This window comes from Alosa sapidissima, chromosome 9, assembly GCF_018492685.1.
Source record: "Alosa sapidissima isolate fAloSap1 chromosome 9, fAloSap1.pri, whole genome shotgun sequence".
Lineage (NCBI taxonomy): Eukaryota > Metazoa > Chordata > Actinopteri > Clupeiformes > Clupeidae > Alosa > Alosa sapidissima.
This window is the reverse complement of record NC_055965.1, coordinates 36,284,125-36,304,324: the sequence shown is the minus strand read 5'-3', so window position 1 is coordinate 36,304,324 and position 20,200 is coordinate 36,284,125. Positions and strand designations below refer to the sequence as shown.

The 20,200-nt window shown below is 41.4% G+C and overlaps 1 protein-coding gene across 5 annotated transcripts in view; it reads right to left on the bottom strand.

The window, feature by feature from the left end:
- LOC121718838 (oocyte zinc finger protein XlCOF6-like) overlaps positions 1-20,200 on the bottom strand; it is a 55,781-nt gene that overhangs the window by 18,927 nt on the left and 16,654 nt on the right. For 4 of the 5 annotated variants that reach the window (XM_042104156.1, XM_042104158.1, XM_042104159.1 and 1 more), the window contains exon 4: positions 16,074-16,214. In XM_042104156.1, the coding sequence (XP_041960090.1) occupies positions 16,074-16,214 (141 nt within the window). Of the gene's footprint in view, positions 1-7,634; positions 11,590-16,073; positions 16,215-20,200 lie in introns of those variants that run through there. The other variant, XM_042104157.1, reaches the window with a different exon arrangement.

Sequence of the window (20,200 nt, the reverse complement as noted above, 5' to 3'; positions counted from 1 at the left end):
GATCATAATAAAATATAAAACGTGACATGTAAGTCTTTCGATAAATAACCAGGATATGAACTCATTAACATGAACAGCATTTTGTCATCGTTTGTCATTCACCGTGCTGTGAACAGCAGATGCTAGGCTAAAGAGCTTGAGATTCAGACAGGTGAGCACCTGGAAATGGTGTGCATTGTGTCAGAAAATAGCAATTTGATCAGTGATCATGCATCATCAGCGCAAGCTTGGTTTGAAACTTTCTGGGGATGGGGATTTTACACGATCCTTCATCACTGGGCTAGTGTGCCCTGCTGTGTTAATATGACCTGCTGATGCTAACAGCTGCAGCTCCCTCAAATCTAGGTTCTCTTATGCATAGGCTAGCTTTTGCCAATGAAAATGAATGCAAAATAAAAAAAACAGTCCTGCTCCTAACTGAAGAAACGTTTACGTTACCAACCATGTTAACAACAAACTCCATTTCACTGCTGCAAGTAGGCCTACAAAGTTGGCTGTAAATATGCTTCGCCATATTTAACGAACCAGCTAGCTTTGTGATAACAAAATCTTATCTTTTATGTGTTTAGTCCACTGAAAGTTATCCACATATCAAACGATTAAATCCACAGTTATGGAGGAATTGTTTTGGGGAAGCAGTTGCACTTTATCCCACTTTTGCTGCCTTTTTTAAAATGAAACCACTTAAATCCATAGCCTAGATGAGCATTGCATAAAGTTACAACTATGTTGACATGATGGTAAAGCTAAATGCCCAAGACACGTCACGTCATAAAAGTTGTAGGCTACAAACGCAAAAACTTAATGACAGCTCGTTTGTGGTGTTGCCTAGTGCTGCCTAATTGAAATGGTATAGGCCAGGTTTATCTTATATTAGGTTATTATGTGTGGCACATTTATTGGGCTTTAGCCTCTTTTAATTTATTTGATAAGGAACTGATAAAAACTGAGCAGCAGAAAAGCTGTCATAGTCGATACATAAATAGTTTATTATTATAATTAGGTTATTAATACTATTACTTTACTACTATTACTGTTGTTACTGTTATTATTATTATTATTCGGATGAGCCAATAATGTAAATCTGAGTCTGAAATGTTGGCTACAAACAGTCTGTAACTGCACTGCTGCTATTATAAATTGTTAACTTTCGGGAACTATTTGAGGCTTCCATTAGCCGCCATTGTTGAAAAAAAATGGAACATTAGCGTCAATGGAGTTGTCGCAACTCTACCTTTATATGGCTCTGGCTGAAACCATGCTACGGTTCTTACAGTAACTGACTCACGTCCACGTTGATCTCTATAACTGTTAATATTTAGTAGCCTATATTCGAACCAACCCTTTTTTTGCTATTTGACTCATAATTTCACATACATAAATATAAATAATGTCAGACAGCGAATTAGTAATTATTTAAAAATATATATAATAATTCTTAAAAATCTATGCTGCAGCACCCCCTTTCCCGCCGCCCTTGGATGTTACCCAGGAGACGCACTGTAAAATTACTTTTAGGCCTAAGATCAATACTTTTCAAGATACAGCCAGTTTTACAGGGGGAGGGGGGTGTCGATTTTGTTCGGTCTCTTTTTTGTCAAAGTTCACAAGCCCATAGCACAAGAACTAAACTGTCATAGAAATGTTTAATAAAGTTATCATTGCTTACATTATATAGGCCTATGCATATCAGTTTGAGCAAGCTGTAAATAGAGTGTTCCAGAGAATGCAGGATGTCCTTGTGAAGAGACGAAGACAGGAAGACACCCCAAGTGTGGTGGAACTGATAACAGATAAAGAGGAACTGACGAGCACTGACAGGAAAATAACAGGTTATGAAACTGATGACTTTTGCTATTCTGAGATGAACTGTCTATGGGGTTTCTATGCCAACCTCATCTAACACGATGTGATGTGGGCTATAATGATAAAACATGAAACACTTCGAAGTGTAGGCCTATGCTTCTAGGCTAGATAAATGGCCATTAATGTCAAGTGAAGCACCCGATTTGGTTCCCCATGCAATTCGTGTTTCCCCAACATATGCAACATCTGCAAATACTAAGCTAACTTATGCAACATCCTGACTTTGCTATAATGAGGCTACCATTTCGTCACATTGACGAATCCTTTCATGCTTCATCTTCGTATCGGGAACCTACCTTTCAAATGACAACCACGGTGTTCTTGGTTACTCTCTTCTTCCTCCTCCGCCGCCGTTGTTGTTGTTGCACTGGGCTAAGTGTGGAGTTGACTTAATTTGTTAAATCTTCTTTCGTTTCCCAGTTAAATTAAAACGGGACCATGCGCCAAATCTCCACTTCCTCTTATGCTAGACGTCAAATATCAAATCGTGAGCGGAAGCGACATTACCAAGGAAATAACAAACAACGTAGGCCCTAGCAATAAGTGACTTTCTTGTGCAGGGACGAAGTCGCATTATTGTAATGATAGGACTTTCTACCGAGCCCGTCCACGGATCACTCCCGCCGTCCGCGAGCGATATTATTTTCTCCAGGATGGTCGGGGAAGGTACCGCCTTTTTCGTCTCTGATTGGCTAGAAGGGGTCTCGCCCAATTGGTTATTTGATTTGGCCGTGAAACGTCATGTAACGGTCATGGCAAGTGCTCGGCTAGTCCATAGACATAATATACATATGGGCTAGTCTGTTTTGATCGTCTTTACAATAGTCAGGGGGGCAAAACTGATAATACAACTTTGTCGGACACTATTTGATACAAGCATACAACCTATCCAGTATTAGGCTAATATATAACCCCTCAACATGTGTTCTAGCTAGGTTGTCAGCTTAGAAAATTATTTTTTGCCCATTTTTAACACAATATTCTTAAAAGTGGTAAAAGCGGATTTTTTCCCCCAAAGTGCTTTCATTTTCTTCCATACTGTAATTTTGGGCAAATGTGCACTATAATCCCATTTATGTGCAAATGTGCAATATAATCCCACTTATGTGCAAACATGATTATTTGGTTGTCAACCTGATTTTGTTTTGTGTGTGTGTGTGTGTGATTTTAAGCAATTTCAGGCCAATGTGTTGGTTTCCTGCTCAACACGACATTCACGCCAATATGTTGAATATCTCCACAAGGACCATATACATAGCAATGAGTAGGCCTAGGCCTATATGGGATATCTGCTGAAGTATCAGAGTGAGCATGTATTGTAGGCTACAGTGTAACAGACAACAGAACTAGAACATTAAAAAAACAAACAATCTTTACCTAAAGAGAACCAGTTTTTAAAGTGACTATAGTATCCGCTTGGAAACATAACATAGTAGCCTATTCCAAAACCTCTATCAATCAGTACCCCTATCAATGGAATGAGTCAAGCCAAGTTTAAAGCTTGTAGGTTTAAAGCTTGTAGGGAGAGACGTTATAATTCTTTAATGTCAAGGCAGAAATGTAGAACTGTAGATGGTGGTCTATATAGCAGTGTTTCTCAACCTTTTTCAGACCAAGGAGTACTTAAAACCAATTTAAAAAAATCATGGACCACCTAGCTAAAAAAAAAACAGTAGACCTACTTCAACAGTATATTACACGATAGACCTACTCACTGAACCACCTTGCTTATTGTCTTTGCACCTTGCTTATTGTGTCAGAGGATTCATATGATTTAAACTGGCGTATTACATAGGTAGTGTTGCAGAACTGTTTGGATTTACATACAAAGTTCAATATTGCAAACAACTCTATATTATATTTTACCACGTCGGCTTGTGGACCCCCAGTGGTCCCCGGACCAAACTTTGAGAAACACTGGTCTATGCTATTTGACTTCATTACTGTACTAGTTTGTAACACAAATTATATTTCATTGACATATCACTATAGTTATTAATTCCATCCTAACATAACTGCTCTCTCACTTCTTTTGGATTAGGGGTTAGTGATAACTAGTCTTGCTTGTCACTATTGATTGTTTAAAAAACAGCACTCACTGATGCACTAATTGTACTAGAGCTTTTTTAAATTGTCCTATAATTGTTGAGAGAATTGCTTTAAAAAGCTTAAACTGTTAACCATGTTGTTAGTCGCTTTGGTTAAAAATGCGTCAGCCAAATGTAATGTCATGTCATAACTATACTCAAATGGCAAAGGTGTGTTTTTCCCCATCCAAGCAGTGACACTCAGGTAGGCAGCCAACATAAGGCATCCAGGGACCATGTCTATGGAGTCAGAACAACGGCAAAAAGATTGTGTGCCCGTGAAAAGATATTCTCATGTGTAATAGAGTTTTGTCTTCGAGAATATGATTTTCACAAGTGTAGAACCGTTTTGTAGCTGTATAATTAATTTGTCTGTGCAAAAAAAATGCGTACCTGCAGAAATATTTTTAGTTTGAATGTGTGTGGAACAGCTTTATAGCTACAGGCACGGGAGAAGTGTGACATCTATCTTTCGTGTGCAAACTGGATCTACGAAGCTACAAAACTTTTTTACAGACACAAATTTTGGCAGTGTTTTGTCGTCGTTTCTGAAGTGCCAATCAACACATTCTGGCACTGCTTGACAGTTTCTGCAGAGCCAATCAAACATTGCATCGCCTACTGACTAGCCAATCAGGGGACGTCCTGCGTTACATCTCTCGACCAGGGTTGGCAGCAAAGATTCTAGAACAGAGCTGGTCGACAGGCACACAGCTAGCGAACTTAGGTCTTAACCCTCTAGGCGCCACAGGCGACTATAGTCGACAAGATGCGGTACTGAATAAAACGGCCGATTTAGTCAAATAGGGTGTCATATTTCGTTCGACTTCCACTCCACTAGATGGCAGGCATGTCATACGTCATCCCCGAGTCGAAAAAAGGACACGCTTTAAACAAAAGTTTCTAGCTACAGCGCATTGAATCAGTGTATGAAATACCGGAGCTAGTGTGCGTGTGAGCCACTTTGTCAGAGCGATATTGTCAACGTCAGCGAGTATTTGCATTAGATTATCGTCTAATGGCATCAAAAAAGTTTACCTGAAATGAAGTGTTGGGTCTTCTATTCGCGGACCCTGATTCTGAAGGGGAATATCTGCCTTCAGAAAATGACGGTGATTCGTTTAGTGAGGCTTCAGATGCGTCCCTGCCTTGCAATGATGCAGCTGGACAAAGTGAGAGTTTACTCCATAGTTTAGCTTACACCAAGCACAAACGTTGAATCGTTTGCCCAATGTCACTGGTGGGAATAATGTTTCACGGGTTCGGAGTGTTCATCGGGAAGTTAGCAGGGTGTTAGTGGTGTGGCGAACGAGGCTGGAGGTAGCCTAATATCCATAGCGCTAGCTTCTGTCTTCTGAACGTGTGCCTCTCCACAATCGCGGCGACAGTAACGTGGTGGAGCCTTTGTCTAATGCCACTGGGTATGTTAGACGAGGTCGAAGTGCTCATAGGACAGGGGGGAACGTAGTGGCAGTGTGGGGAGTCGCAATGAGAATGACAGTAGGCCTAGTCCGAGCTGCGCAAATTCTCTCCACTCGGCGCGCGCGAGGCAGATCTGGCCATGCTGCTCGCATGGTGGAGGTGGTGACACGCTCTCTCCCTCTCCCACACACACACACACACACACATTAGGTCATGCATAGTCTATCACAAGATGATGGGAATGCCGGCCCTGTATGGATAGGGATAGGGAGTCATTATCTCTACAGCAAAAGGCCTGCTACATAAAAAAAAAAAAAGTCAGCCATTTAGTAATGATTTACACTGTTGATTTGCTATCTACTTCCCTGATCATTTAGGACATACAGTACACTATGTGTTCCTTTTTGTGTGTTCATGTCCTTGTGATGTGTGTGTCTTTGTCAGCTAAGAAAAAAAACAAAAAAACATCAACAAAAACAACAAAAAGAAAAAAAATACTAACATTGTCTCTTGTCTTGTCTCGTCATCTCACTCCTGATCTGTGCCTTGCCGTGGCAAATGAGCTTTTGAACTAAACAGGTCTTGTCTACTTGTGTTTGTGTGTCATCTGAATAATATATATGTGCCCCATACATGGAATCAGAGTGCCTACTGTATGTAGTAAATGGAAAATCTCTACAGCAAAAGGCCAGTCTACCGCTACATGCATTTGGTTTGTTTCTGCCATTTATTAGTAATGATTTACACAGTTTGTTCACTACTTACTATTTACCTGAGCATTCAGTATTGTGCAATATAGCATACAGAAGGTGAGGGACATTTTGGGGGGAAAGAAGTGGTGCATTTTATCATTCAAACATGCAACTTTTCATGAAAATTCTATAATCCAAGATGGCCACCACCATATGACGTCATAATATGCAAATTAGATATAAACATTTAATCTCTACATAAACTTTGGGTCATCCTTAATATTTCTCTAATTTACAGAAAGTCTCTATCTCTTATCACTTTTAAGATATAGCCTTTTGAAATGAAGATGTCAAAATTGATCGTTTCGGAAAAAAACCTCTGGCGCCTAAAGGGTTAAAGGAAAATTCCGGTTTTTAGCACTTTAAGGCCCTTTTCTGGTTTGTTTTGGATGAACTAGTGGTGGACACCGAAATTTTGACGATTGGTCCGGTCTCGACTTTTCTGACTCGTTTTGAATTGCCTTTGACTTCTCAGGGTGGCTGACAATGGGCATACTGTAGTAAGCTACTCAAACATGTCCTAAACAACCCTTAACGTTCGTTTTGAAAACTGTGCAACTCATCGAGTGGTTAGTGGTGTTCGTTGATGTTCCAAAACAAGTAGCGTGAAATACAGTTTCTGTCGACTTTTATTTGGCATTTTGTAAAATCCCATTGATTTCTGTTGGAAGACTCATTGCACGTTGATATTACTGCGCCATCGTCTATGCTTCAGGCTCACAATTGAGCGGAAGTTTATACGCGGTTGTGAGGTGTCTGAAAAAATAGTTCCACAATAGCAAATAAGACGGCTGGAAATCATACATTGCGCCGATATATTTGATTTTAATAATCAACAAACAATTCGCTGACTCTCTTCCTTAACCTGACTCGCCCGATGAAGTTCCGCTCCACTCATCCATCTGGGATCGCTCCATTGGAGAGTTGTTTCAGAAGGCTGGGCCTTATCAAAAATCCTTGCATATGATTGGATATTCATTTCAATTTCATTCATTTCATTCGGTGACTCTCTTCCCTCCTTCACCAGAGTCAGCACGAGATCCCTGCCCACCCACCGCCATTTTTAAATGCCACTTCCCTGCCCACAGAATTTTTAAATGCCACTCAGAGTCAGTGCGAAATCCCACCACCATTTTTAAATGCCACGCAAGAGTCCATGCGAGATCCCTGCCCATTTTTAAATGCCACTCAAGAGTCAACGCGAGATCCCTGCCCACGGCCATTTTTAAATGCCACTCTGGAGTCAGCACAAGATCCCTGCCCACGGCCATTTTTAAATGCCACTCTGGAGTCAGCGCAAGATCCCTGCCCACGGCCATTTTTAAATGCCACTCTGGAGTCAGCGCAAGATCCCACCACCATTTTTAATTGCCACTCGGGTGTCATTGTACTTACCGGTGAAATGTGGTCTTAAAAGAGCGTGGACTGTGACAACGTGTGAAGAAGATCAAAGAGGACAAAACACAGTTTCCAAAGGTATATATAACTTTATTTGACCTGGAAGTGATTCATTGTACATTTGATTCAAAAGAGTCACTGTAGGGATTCATGTTGCAGAAGCGCCGCTCTACGGATTGTGATGAGCTGCTACCTGGTTACCTCCCAAAAACGCCCTTAAACGCCCACAAATACCTGAATGTTTATGTGAAAGAATTGTATGTGAATCTATGTAAATGAACTATAACAAACAATTAAGGACTTAATCACACACAAACTACTATTTTTACTGACTATAAAAAATAATAATTATGTAGGAAGTTTAGAACCCAGAATTGACCTGCACACTACAAAAGTGCGCCAAATTTAACAAATGACTCACTACACTTGAAGGAGGTCTGCGTCCTTTCTTTTCCAGATATTTTAGGATTTCACCATGGTATCGTTTCAGTATCAAGCATCGAGATATGTATGTCAGGTATTGTATCGAAGTCATAATTTAGGTATCACGACAACACTACTTCTTGTTTAGGTTTTTAAAGAATGGAGATTTCATTACAGTTCCGCAGTATAACGTCCAACTAACCCACGTCTTAGAAAAGACAGATGAAGAACCATAGAAGAGATCGGTTATCTGACCCTCCTGTTTGGAAACTGTAAAAGACCCAAAGAGAGACAAAATACTGCTTGGAGAGTTAAATGAATTCTTTACTTTTCAGCACTTTAGAGGTGTTAACAAAATGTGGCACAATATCTACTTGCGGGTTACAAAGTTGCAATGTAAATAAAATGAAAATAGTACAAAGGTCGGCTGATTGTCACAGTCGGAACAGAAGGTGCGGTACCTGCAACAGGTTGTGTGGTGGAGTTTGGTCGACATCTTAAAGCAAATAGGCCCGTTCTTTAGTTCAACCCCTATTTATAACATATAGGCTATCCCCCACACATTCCTGAGGCAAGTCCACCCCCTAATTCCCAAAATAGCTAGTTTTCACACACTTCCCATGGTAACTAGCTTTCAGAATGTTCCAGAAATCACAGATCTAACCAACAACTTTGAAAAAGACGCACATTACTTCTCCGGGTTACATTTGGTACTGGTGGTTTACAGACAGTTTCAGCAGTTACACAAACAGTTTACATTCGACAACAATCATATCACTTTGACACGTTACATAACAACGTACACTTTTACAGTCATCAGGAGAGATCAGTTGCAATTTAACAGGTTACAAACATTTATTGCATTGACTCGTTATCTCACGATGTAATCATTTAAAACAGTTAAGGCACTTTGCACATTTCACACTGTTTCGGTCATACAGTTCCTTGCGTACATAATTCCCTAAGCGTTACATAGGTATTAAAATAATAATAATAATAACCACCTATTGGTGGATAAATTGGCAGAGCTAGGGGTCAACCAAAAGCTCATCATTTGGATCAACAGTTTTCTAACAAATCAGACACAACAGGTCAGGTTTAATTCATGCATGGTTTCATAACAGGCCAAATAGAAAATAAATGTTAAATATAACCTAGATCTCTGTACATATTAAAAGCAGATGGTGGAGGCTATCAAGTTGCATAGCTCCAGAACGCACGCCAAATGATTGTCTTGAAGGAGCCACAGCCCTTTCATGACACTATGGCATATGAATGCTGTTCTGTTGACCTTTAGTTTTGTTGCTACTGTGCATGGAGGGCAGTCATATCGTATCGTAATAATGACGATAACCACAATCATTTAGGTTACTATAATCATATCACATTTTCATACCGTATCTCTAGTGGCTGGTGAAAACGTTGAGTGGCTGGTAGATTTTGGAGTCCACCAGCCACAGTGGCAGATGGATGAAATATTTCATTTCCATCCTTGGTGGTGTTGCGCAACTGTTTGGATTTACATAGAAGTTGATTCATTACAAAACAACTCCTCTATATTATATATTACCGCGGACGACTTGGGATAGTTTGCGGACCGCCAGTTGAAAAAAAAAAAAAAACATTTGATCACATATTCAGCCAACTGCATTACTTCCTCATAGCTCGTAGCCTCTCTGAACTCCTACAATCGGACATTCTCAGTCAGCCCTTGCCACATTCAGTGCGCTGGTTTGGCCTCTCTCATGTGTGAGTGCACTGGTGAAGTTTGAGATGATCCTGTTTATTGAAGCTCTTGCCACACTGAGTGCAGTGGTATGGCTTCTCTCCTGTGTGAGTGAACTGGTGTTTTTTGAGAGAACCACTCTGAGTGAAGCTCTTGCCACACTGAGTGCAGTGGTATGGCTTCTCTCCTGTGTGAGTGAACTGGTGTTTTTTGAGATCACCACTCTGAGTGAAGCTCTTACCACACTGAGTGCAGTGGTATGGCTTCTCTCCTGTGTGAGTGCGCTGGTGTTTTTTGAGATCACCACTATTAGTGAAGCTCTTGCCACACTGAGTGCAGTGGTATGGCCTCTCTCCGGTGTGAGTGAACTGGTGATGTTTGAGATCACCACTCTGAGTGAAGCTCTTGCCACACTGAGTGCAGTGGTATGGCCTCTCTCCTGTGTGAGTGCGCTGGTGTTTTTTGAGATATCCCTCTCGATTGAAGCTCTTCCCACACTGAGTGCAGTGGTATGGCTTCTCTCCTGTGTGAGTGAGCTGGTGTTTTTTGAGATCACCACTCTGAGTGAAGCTCTTGCCACACTGAGTGCAGTGGTATGGCCTCTCTCCTGTGTGAGTGCGCTGGTGATTTTTGAGATGATCCTGTTTATTGAAGCTCTTGCCACACTGAGTGCAGTGGTATGGCTTCACTCCTGTGTGAATGCGCAGATGTAATTTTAAGGCTGACTCAACAGTGAAGCTCTTGCCACACTCACGACAGTGGCACGGCTTCTCTCCTGTGTGAATACGCTGGTGTAGTTTTAAGTGTGACATAACGGTAAATTTCTTGCCACACTCACTACAGTGGTACGGCTTCTCTCCTGTGTGAAAACGCTGGTGTGTTTGGAGATGGACTAATTGTCTGAAGCTCTTGCCACACTCACTACAGGGGAACGGCTTCTCTCCTGTGTGAATGCGCTGGTGTAGTCTGAGGGTACTACTCTTAGTGAAAGTCTTACCACACAGAGTGCAGCAGTACGGTTTCTCTCCTGTGTGAGTGCGCCTGTGTTTTTGGAGATAGGACAACAGGCTGAAGCTCTTGTCACACTCACGACAGGGGTACGGCTTCCCTCCTCTCCTCTCTCCTGCGTGAATGCGCAGGTGGGTTTTGAGATTGCTTAATTGGCTGAAGCTCTTGTCACACTCACGACAGGGGTACGGTTTCTCTCCTGTGTGAGTGCGCAGGTGGGTTTGGAGATGGTCTAATTGGCTGAAGCTCTTGTCACACTCACGACAGGGGTACGGCCTCTCTCCTGTGTGAATGCGCTGGTGTTTTATGAGAGCACTACGATGACTGAAAGTCTTACCACACTGAGTGCAGCAGTATGGTTTCTCTCCAGTGTGAATGCGCTGATGGGCTTGCATATAGAATAAATGTCTGAAAGTCTTACCACACTTACTACAGCGATATGGTTTCTCTCCTGCATGAATACGCTGGTGTATTTGGAGATTGCCTAATTGGCTGAAGCTCTTGTCACACTCACTACAGTGGTACGGTTTCTCTCCTGTGTGAATGCGCTGGTGTATTTTGAGAGCACTACTCAGAGTGAAAGTCTTACCACACAAAGTGCAGCAGTATGGTTTCTCTCCTGCGTGAATGCGCTGGTGGGTTTTGAGATTGCTTAATTGGCTGAAGCTCTTGTCACAGTCACTACAGGGGTACGGCTTCTCTCCTGTGTAAATGCGCTGGTGGGTTTTGGTACTTCCTCCAAGAGTAAAACTAGAAGGTGCCAGAGTCTCTGGTCTGATCTCTCCAGACCTCAGCTGGAGCACATACTCGTCCGTGTGGCTCCTCTTGATGTGCTTGTGGAGGTAGAGCTGAGCCGTGTAAGAACATGGACACAGGGAGCAAGTGAACACCTGAGATGCTGTCACCTCTGAAAGAAAGAATAAAGAGGAAGATACAATTTAGGTTCAGACAAAGAAGCACGCTGGACAACATTGTGTAACATCAGCAACATCAATTGAGAAGGGTCTGGCGTCAATAAGGCTATAAAACAAAGCAGCACAAGACATTAATGGCCCTTGGCTACCAAACTGTTACAAGTGGCAACGAGATTTGGTTGGTTTTGGCAACCAAAACCTCTTTATCCTCCTTATTACACGGCTATTTGACAAAACAAAAAAATACACTTGATATGACTCTTTACATTTATTTGTTACAGTTTCATCGTGGCTTTTGCTGAGAAACAAATAGTTTGCAACATACACTGAACTTAAAAAAAAAATTAAGTTAAAAAAATTCTTTAGAACACAGTTTATCAACCGTCTGCTTTCACTTTTAAATGAAGTTCCATTGCAAGAAGTGACCGGACTACTTGGGGAGTGATATTAACAACATGAATAAACAGCCCCAAAAAACCTTTATACAGTCTATGCACAAAACTCATTTTCCTTGACAGCGGTCTGTTATACTTAGCAACGGTTGAAACATGCTGATGATGTTTCCATGTGGCATTTTAGTTTCGATGGACTACATGCCATGTTTCATGCTCCTGTGTGCCAGCAAGTCACTGCACACCACACACTGGGGTTTCTGTCCCTTATTGCCCTCAACACAAGTGAATCCAAGCTTCAAATATTCAGGGTATTTTTGCCATAGCCATCTATGTACTGCTAAAACAATGTCTAACATGACCGGTCACATAAGCATTGTCTATATCTTATCTTGAATTATCTGCCTTCTACTCATGTTTTTGAGCTTCGCTCTAAAATGACTGAAGCGGGGTGTCAAGGTACGAAACTTCTACAGTATGTTCTTTACTCATAAAACGAGGCATTGAAAAGTTTGTAAATACACCAGGAGTTTATTTAAATAAGACTTGCCTGATGGATGCTACTATCTGCTACTATACCGCTGTGTCAACGTTACTTCCGTGATTTGGGAAAAGCCCGTAAAAGTCCTGGCAGGAAGCATGCATAAGGATGTAGATTCAGGAATGCACTAATATTTTGTTCGTAGTACCAGTTTGCAACAATTATTAGGTAACACTAAGTTGTAAACACTTCGGAAATACCAAAAAACGTTGGGATATACCAAAAAACGTTGATGTAATCGCTTCCTGCCAGGACTTTTACGGGCATTTCCCAAATCACGGAAGTAACGTTGACGCAGCGGTATATAGGGTTGGGTATCGTTTGAATTTGAAAGATTCCGGTTCCTACCGATTCTCGATTCCGATTTTTTTAAGAGGCAGGGTCAAAAAAAGTTTAGGATATTTTAAATGAGCTAGCTAACCAACGGTCTTTCTCAGGGTATCTGCACATTTTCCAAGTGACCTTTTCAAGACATCTAAATGAAACTTAGGACTATACCAGGGCAAAAAGATATATATGACTGTTTATGCAATAGTTATTTTTTCCTACTAATTTTAACCCGCACCCCATTTTGGATGTCTACAGAAGTTACCACATACATTTTGGCGAAAGAAAATAATTGAGTGTGAATTACCTTCAAAACTATAAATGCCCAATTTTAGGGTCTGGGCTGCTTGCTTTTGAAGCTGACAGTTGCTGACTGTTCACCTGTGTCTGTAGTAGCCTAGGCTACTTGCCAAAGACATGTGCACTGGACTGGATTCCCTTCAATATTTTTTTCAAAGTCAGACTAAGCTATTTACATATTTTAATAAGCCTACTTTATATAATTTACTATGTGCATCTATTGTCCAATATGCAGCACAGCAAATTAAAGTTAATCCACTACTTTACATTTTGCATACCAGTTGTATCTAAACCAACCAAAGCTTGACTGAAACATTGTAAAACCATTGACAAATTAATTAAGAGACAGGTCCTCCTCGCATGATCCTGCTGAAAACTGCTGGTTTCATCTCAAGCATGCACTTATTATGAACGCACGTTTTTATTTTTTATGTAGCCAGTCGCCGACATTCAAAAAATATGCGGTTTTGCGAAGTAGGCCTAGCCTACTGGGAAACGCTGGCAAGCAAGCTGCTGGCAGATATTACAGGTAGGCTATTATAACTTAGACAGATATTTTCTTCCCTAGGCTAGGCCAGCAACACACGCTGGAAAGATGCAAACAGATCAACTTAACATACAGTATTTCCTCCTGATTGCGAAGCACTGCACATAATTTGACCAGCAGTCTTCGCGTACGATGCTGCGTCCGAGCAACGATTTTAGATGCCAAGCTGCTCATTCATTTAGATGCCAAGCTGCCTGCTCATTCTACCGTAGGCTTCCTCATTCCACGTAGGCTACCTGTACATCTCTCTGGCCTCAGCTACACCACGAAAACATCAGGCATATTATTTTGTAGGCTACATAGGCGTACTGTATTATTACCGTTCACACCTTTAACCACACCCGTGAAAAACATCTTCACTCTGCAACCACTACACTTCCTCCCGTAGCCTAATAGCCTATTGACTTATCCAATTGCGTTTTAAATACACGAAACTGGATTGAGACATCACTCGCTCTCTTGCACTCACTGGCGGTACCATATGCACATTTAATACCTCTCTTTCGAAAATTCAGTTGTATTTAAGACTATTTAAGGATCCGCAGGAACCCTAGCCTGACAAGCCAGACCCACATTAAAATGTAGGGTCTGGGCACTCACCGTTCGCAGTGCTCAGTCCGAGGGGCGGGATAATCAGTTGTCTTTCAAATTCCCTCTGCACGCAATAGCACAGCGGCAGCGCTATGAGTCCCATGCGTTTCCCACTAGTGGAGCTAGTCGGCTAGTTCAAACGTTTGCCAACTTAATAAAAGCTTAACTCGTGTCACACTGTTCGCCAGCAGCAACATCCATCTTATTTGTTTTCAAGTAGCAGGGAGTTCAAGCCAAACCGTTGCAACTCTGCCATCAATCATTAAGCCCACCTAACGACTCTATACACGATTTCATTGGCCTGATTAAGTTTCGATTTCTGGAGCTCACAAGCCAACGGAGAGTTGCTAGACTAGCGCCACTAGGGGCGCGTCTAGATTTCTAGGCTATGGGAACCCTGCATTCTGAATGAAATAGTCTGAACTTATGCGCTTCTTTGTTGGTGTCGGTCGGCGGACTGGGAATCGAAACTAGGAATCGAAATTTAAACTTTTGAACGATTCCGGGAAAATCGCAAAGATAGTCCCGGTTCCAACCAATACTCGATATTCGATACCCAAGCCTAACGGTATAGTAGCAGATAGTAGCATACATCAGGCAAGTCTTATTTAAATAAACTCCTGGTGTATTTACAAACTTTTCAATGCCTCGTTTTATGAGTAAAGAACATACTGTAGAAGTTTCGTACCATTCAGGGCATTATTAGTGGGGTAATTTACGAGATAGAAGTCGGTACCATTACTGATACTGATTACATTTCTGACAGCGCTACTCGACCAGGGTTCGACCCAGGGAAAACAGGTTCTGGGAGGGTTCTGTTGTCAGTGATATAAGTATTTGAAATTAGCATGATTTCCTAATGTCTAGTGACAAATCAGGGCCGTTTTATGATTAGTTGAATTACATTTCTTACTTACGGTTCCTTTAAGTTGGCAAACGTTTGAACTAGCCAACTAGCTTCCCATGGTGGGAAACGCATGGGACTCATAGCGCTGCCGCTGTCCTATTGCGTGCAGAGGGAATTTGAAAGACAACTGATTATCCCGCCCCTCGGACTGAGCACTGCGAACTGTGAGTGCCCAGACCCTACATTTTAATGTGGGTCTGGCTCGTCAGGCTACCTCTTCAGTGAACTCAGGTTCGAAAAGGTAGGGTCTTGGATCTTGGTAGTCGAAGTCATCATCTTCGTCTATCGTGTAATCTTCCATATTCTCTTAGAGAAAGCCCACCTGTCAGTGTCAGCCTAGTAGCAGAGAACTTGGTAGGCTTGCTGCTGTATTGCCGGAAGTTGAGGGTTTACAGATGCTGCGTGATGTCTTTGCGCCTGGCAGCGGTGCTTTGCCGGTGCTATGCCCGAAAATAGTTCCAAATCTAAATTGGTCTAGTAAATCCCTTCGTGTGATATTTGTACTCGATGTGAATGTACAGGTTACGAGAAATAATTGTAAAAAATCTTGAGTTATTTCATTCACTTTTGCAACGACATGCTAGCTGATATCGCTGGATTACAGCGACTACGCTAAGCTAAAGATAACCGGGCCGTTTCTAGATTAGGACAATGGCTGGGTCGGCTATAAAACGCTTTGGCTCACTCATCCAACTCTAGGGACTGCGGGGAGTGACCCAATTTGACCTAGGGGTGGCATATTCCTTTATTTGCCAGGGGTATGAATAAACATACATTTTTTAATATTTGGAATGCTGTGTTGTTGTAATCAGTATTGATCATTCCAGATAAATTAATTAAGTGTGTTTTTGTGTGTGTGTGTGATCTCTTACGGCTCTTGGATTGTTCTGCATCTGTGTTGTTCTCTCTGTTCCTTCCTCGTTGTTCCTGTGTTCTGCAGCAGTCCACCAGCACCACTGATACCCTCTTCAACTGGACCAGAGACTCAGGGTCTGTAGGGGACAGGTCCATCTCTGTAGACAGACACATAAGAATAGATCATGATGGAACAATTAATGTATTCTAGAATAGTTAGGTAGTGGAGTGGGTAAGGGGCTGGGCTACAAAAGATGTAGGAGAGGAGAAAGAGAAAAGCTGCTAACATGCTGCGATGGAGGGCCAACTAGTGCAGATACAAGCAGAGATGTAGGCTACAGGTCTACAAACATGGCAGAGATGTAGGCTACAGGTCTACAAACATGGCAGAGATGAAGGCAAGCCTACACACATGACAGATGTAGGCTACAGGTCTACAAACATGGCAGAGATGTAGGCTACAGGTCTACAAACATGGCAGAGATGTAGGCAAGCCTACAAACATGGGTTATAAAAAAAAAAAAAATCTTGGGTTCCGGTTTCCGACCAACCCTGTCAATTTACGACCCAAATTTATTTTATGAGCTTGGTGAAGAAAAAACACTAACTAGATGTACCGCATAGCGGTACAAAATATGACCGTCGCTCAGTCCTGTACATCAGTTCCATGAAAATAAATCACACTTCAATTTGTCTCCATATTTTACTCCATCCCCCACTCTTGAAACTTTTGTGTATGCTTGTTTGGCATGCCTGAGTGTGTGTGTGCGGCTGCACAGAAAGTAGCCTACTGGTGCTGAAAAGGTGAATAGATTGTAGAATAGCCAAAGAAGATGTAGCATTGTTATAAAACCTTTAAAATCTCTAAACAATCACAAGTAGGGCAGTTCATCACAGTTCATCCATTGCAACTGGATTATTGAAAGGTCACTAACACCTGTAGGCTACATTGTATTTGGGAAAAGCAAAATGTATCAGCATAATGTTATTTATTTATTTATTTATTTATTTATAAACAAACACATCTCTGTCAGTTCCATGCTGTTTTCAACAGCTATCAAAAACAAAAGGTAATTTTTGGATGGATGGATTTTTTGTGAATGTTTCTTCTTCTACATAAGATTTCATGTAATACTTTATTGTCAATGCACAAATTAAGTAACAGTAGTCTGAAACGAAATGCTGTTTTACATCGAACCAGTGGTGCAAATAACTGACATGTCCAAATGGGCCTTGATGAAATGCATCGCTAGACTGTTCATACACATTTTAACGGGCCAAAGTTGAAGAGCTGTTGTCCGTTATTGTTCGTGCAAATATAGGCTGATTCATGTTCCCTTGCATTGTTTAACTGAGGTCCATGGCTAGTCTGGCTTTCACCAGACCAAGCTCAATCTTTTAAGAAATCAAAAAATAAATAGCGGGCAGATCAGGCTGGGTTCACCCAGCCTAGTCCATAGGCACCCGATATTGTTTAATTTTCTGATTGAGATATCCACGCTCTGGCTATTCTAAATGCAAAAATGCATCAGGGAGTTATGACAAAACTGTAACTAACAAACTAGATCCTAATAGAAAGCTGTTAGCTTCCCTAAGCTACAGGTAGGCTTATAAGGTAGGCCTATTTACAACATAAATTGTCAATAGGCTATGCTGGTGACACAAATAAAATTTCCTTTGGAAACCAATGGCTTACGCCTTACAGTATCAAGCGGACTTAAACTGCCATACCGTGGCGAAAAGTTGTAATAAAATTCACGCAGCTCCATGAGTCAAGGAAAGCGCGAATGAAGTAGCCACTTCTAAATGGGACCCACTACACAGTAGCTTAAGGTGTGTTGCTAAAGCAGCCATAATGAAATGAAGGTGTCATTGTTTGGATACTTCACACACACGTGCTTTTTAATTTCACAGACTACAACTACCAAGCTGGAATCAAAGCACATCGATTCCCCTCTCACACCCTGCACGCACTTAAAACAAAATAAACAGGCGTCTCAGTCTCACGCATGTATAGGCAAAACTGTATCAGACCGGTGTAATGTTGGTAAATCTTCCATTGCACAGAATGATTTTTGTAGCACGTGCAACAAATGACAGTCGAAAGATACAATTACAGTGCTGCTATCAATTTTTGCTTGCTTGGTATAACCGCATTTATAGTTTTCTACAAATGCAATCAATCAAATTGGCCTCCATCACTCAACCAACGCTAACGGTAACATTACCTAGGTCCTTATTGATATTATAAGATTAACGTACCTGCAGTAAAAACCAAGCATGTCCGATAAACATCCTCAGATTTATTTTGGCTTCAAGAAGAAATGGGAATTACATTTCATGTGAACATCATCCTATCCTTATTAGACGTTCTCTGCGGTAAACTAGTCCTTGTAGGAAGCGTCCATTGTTTTTCCAACCCACTTTTAACTTCCAACAAAATTACGTCTCACTGCGACGATGCGCCATCTAGTGGACAAACGACTACTTATCACCAATACTGGAAATGCAGCCATGATGATGATGATTAATATTTATTTTGGCTTTCTTTTAATGCTACTAAATTTGTAATTATGTATCGGCCGTTCTAATACCGATAGTATGTGGGTGCCTGTGTGTGTGTGCATATGTGTGCACGGTCATCTACAGGCCAATGAGTGTACAGTCACTAAATGTACACAAAACCTATTTTTTTTTTAGACCCCCTAAGGGATGAAATTCTACGAAACTTGGCATACCCCCAGAGAATGCCAGGTCAATCATACATATAAAATTTGGTGCAGTTCTGAACATCTTAACCGAAGATGGGGGCGATTAAAGCAGAATAATATTGCATTTTCATTTTTTACCGGGGGGGTGCAAATCACAAATGAGTGATTATGGGCCAGATTGATGTGGGCCCTTGAGACCAACATACCATAAAAGATTTGTCATCCTCAGTGCCACGGTTCAGGTAGTTATTTAGGAAAAACTGCTTTCTTTGCGGTTCGGGGGGCCCAGCACGGGGGGGGGGGGGCCGGGGACGAAACGAAATTTTTCCGTAAAAGTCTAGTGGGGCTACATACCCACCAAATTTCATGTGCCCCGGTGGTTCGGTGTCCCGGGTATCGTTGACCAAAAATTCAGGAAGTAGATGACGGGGGGGGTCTTCGCTTCGCTAGCGGCGGTCATAAATAGTCTAGGCTACATTAAAAATCCACAAATAAAAGGCAAACTATAATTACATGAATTACCCATTGCGTTATGTATAGGGATGAGCGTATTCTCTCTTTTACAAAGTAGCCTATGCACAGCTGTTCACGAAGACGATTGTTTTCGTCACTTACCAAGGCACTCGCAATTTTGTCCAAACACCGCAACTTTTTCGCAAATTTGACCAATCATCGTAGTTTCACCGTGAAATTTCACCTACCACAACAGTCCCTCGCGCAGAATATTGAACCAGATGGCACACTTTCTTCTGCACCTTCTGTATGACACCAAAGACTGCCCTAACGTGTTCGTTCCTCTGCAGTTTTGATGACAATAAATAGAAGGCTAACGTTAATAATCTGCTTATATGCATCTCTCAACCTGGTGTTGCTAACCTACCTAGGCTATGAAAGTAAGTAAGTAGTGTACTGACATTTGAGTAGGCTATGCAACCCATTGGCAAACGTTTACCTGGATATGTCCTTTTAGCTTATGTCATGTTTGCTAGCTTGTGGGCTTAGTTTGACTAGTGCTACCAAAATCATAGAAATTAATAAAATTGCAAGACATTTACCTCTTCTATGATGCAAGAATGATTTCATTCGAGTTGTTTTTTTAACATTTATTTTAACTAATGACATAGAAGACATTCCCAATTGCATCCACATATCGTAATGCACTAGGCAAAAAGTGATTTACACTCGTAGCCGAACACAGTGAGATGCAAGCCTTCCAATCCACTCAGAAATGTAAATAGGCTACTCTCACGTCCTTAAAGGGGCAGGCTGTCAATTAGACGTTAAACAGAAGTGTAGTCAAATAGTTTAAATCAATATGAAATTACTAGATACTTACTTGCTGTTAGTAATTATGCAGGCCACAGACTATGAATTATTAAAAATATATGAACTTAATATGAATCACAAAATATATGAATGTATTGAAACATATG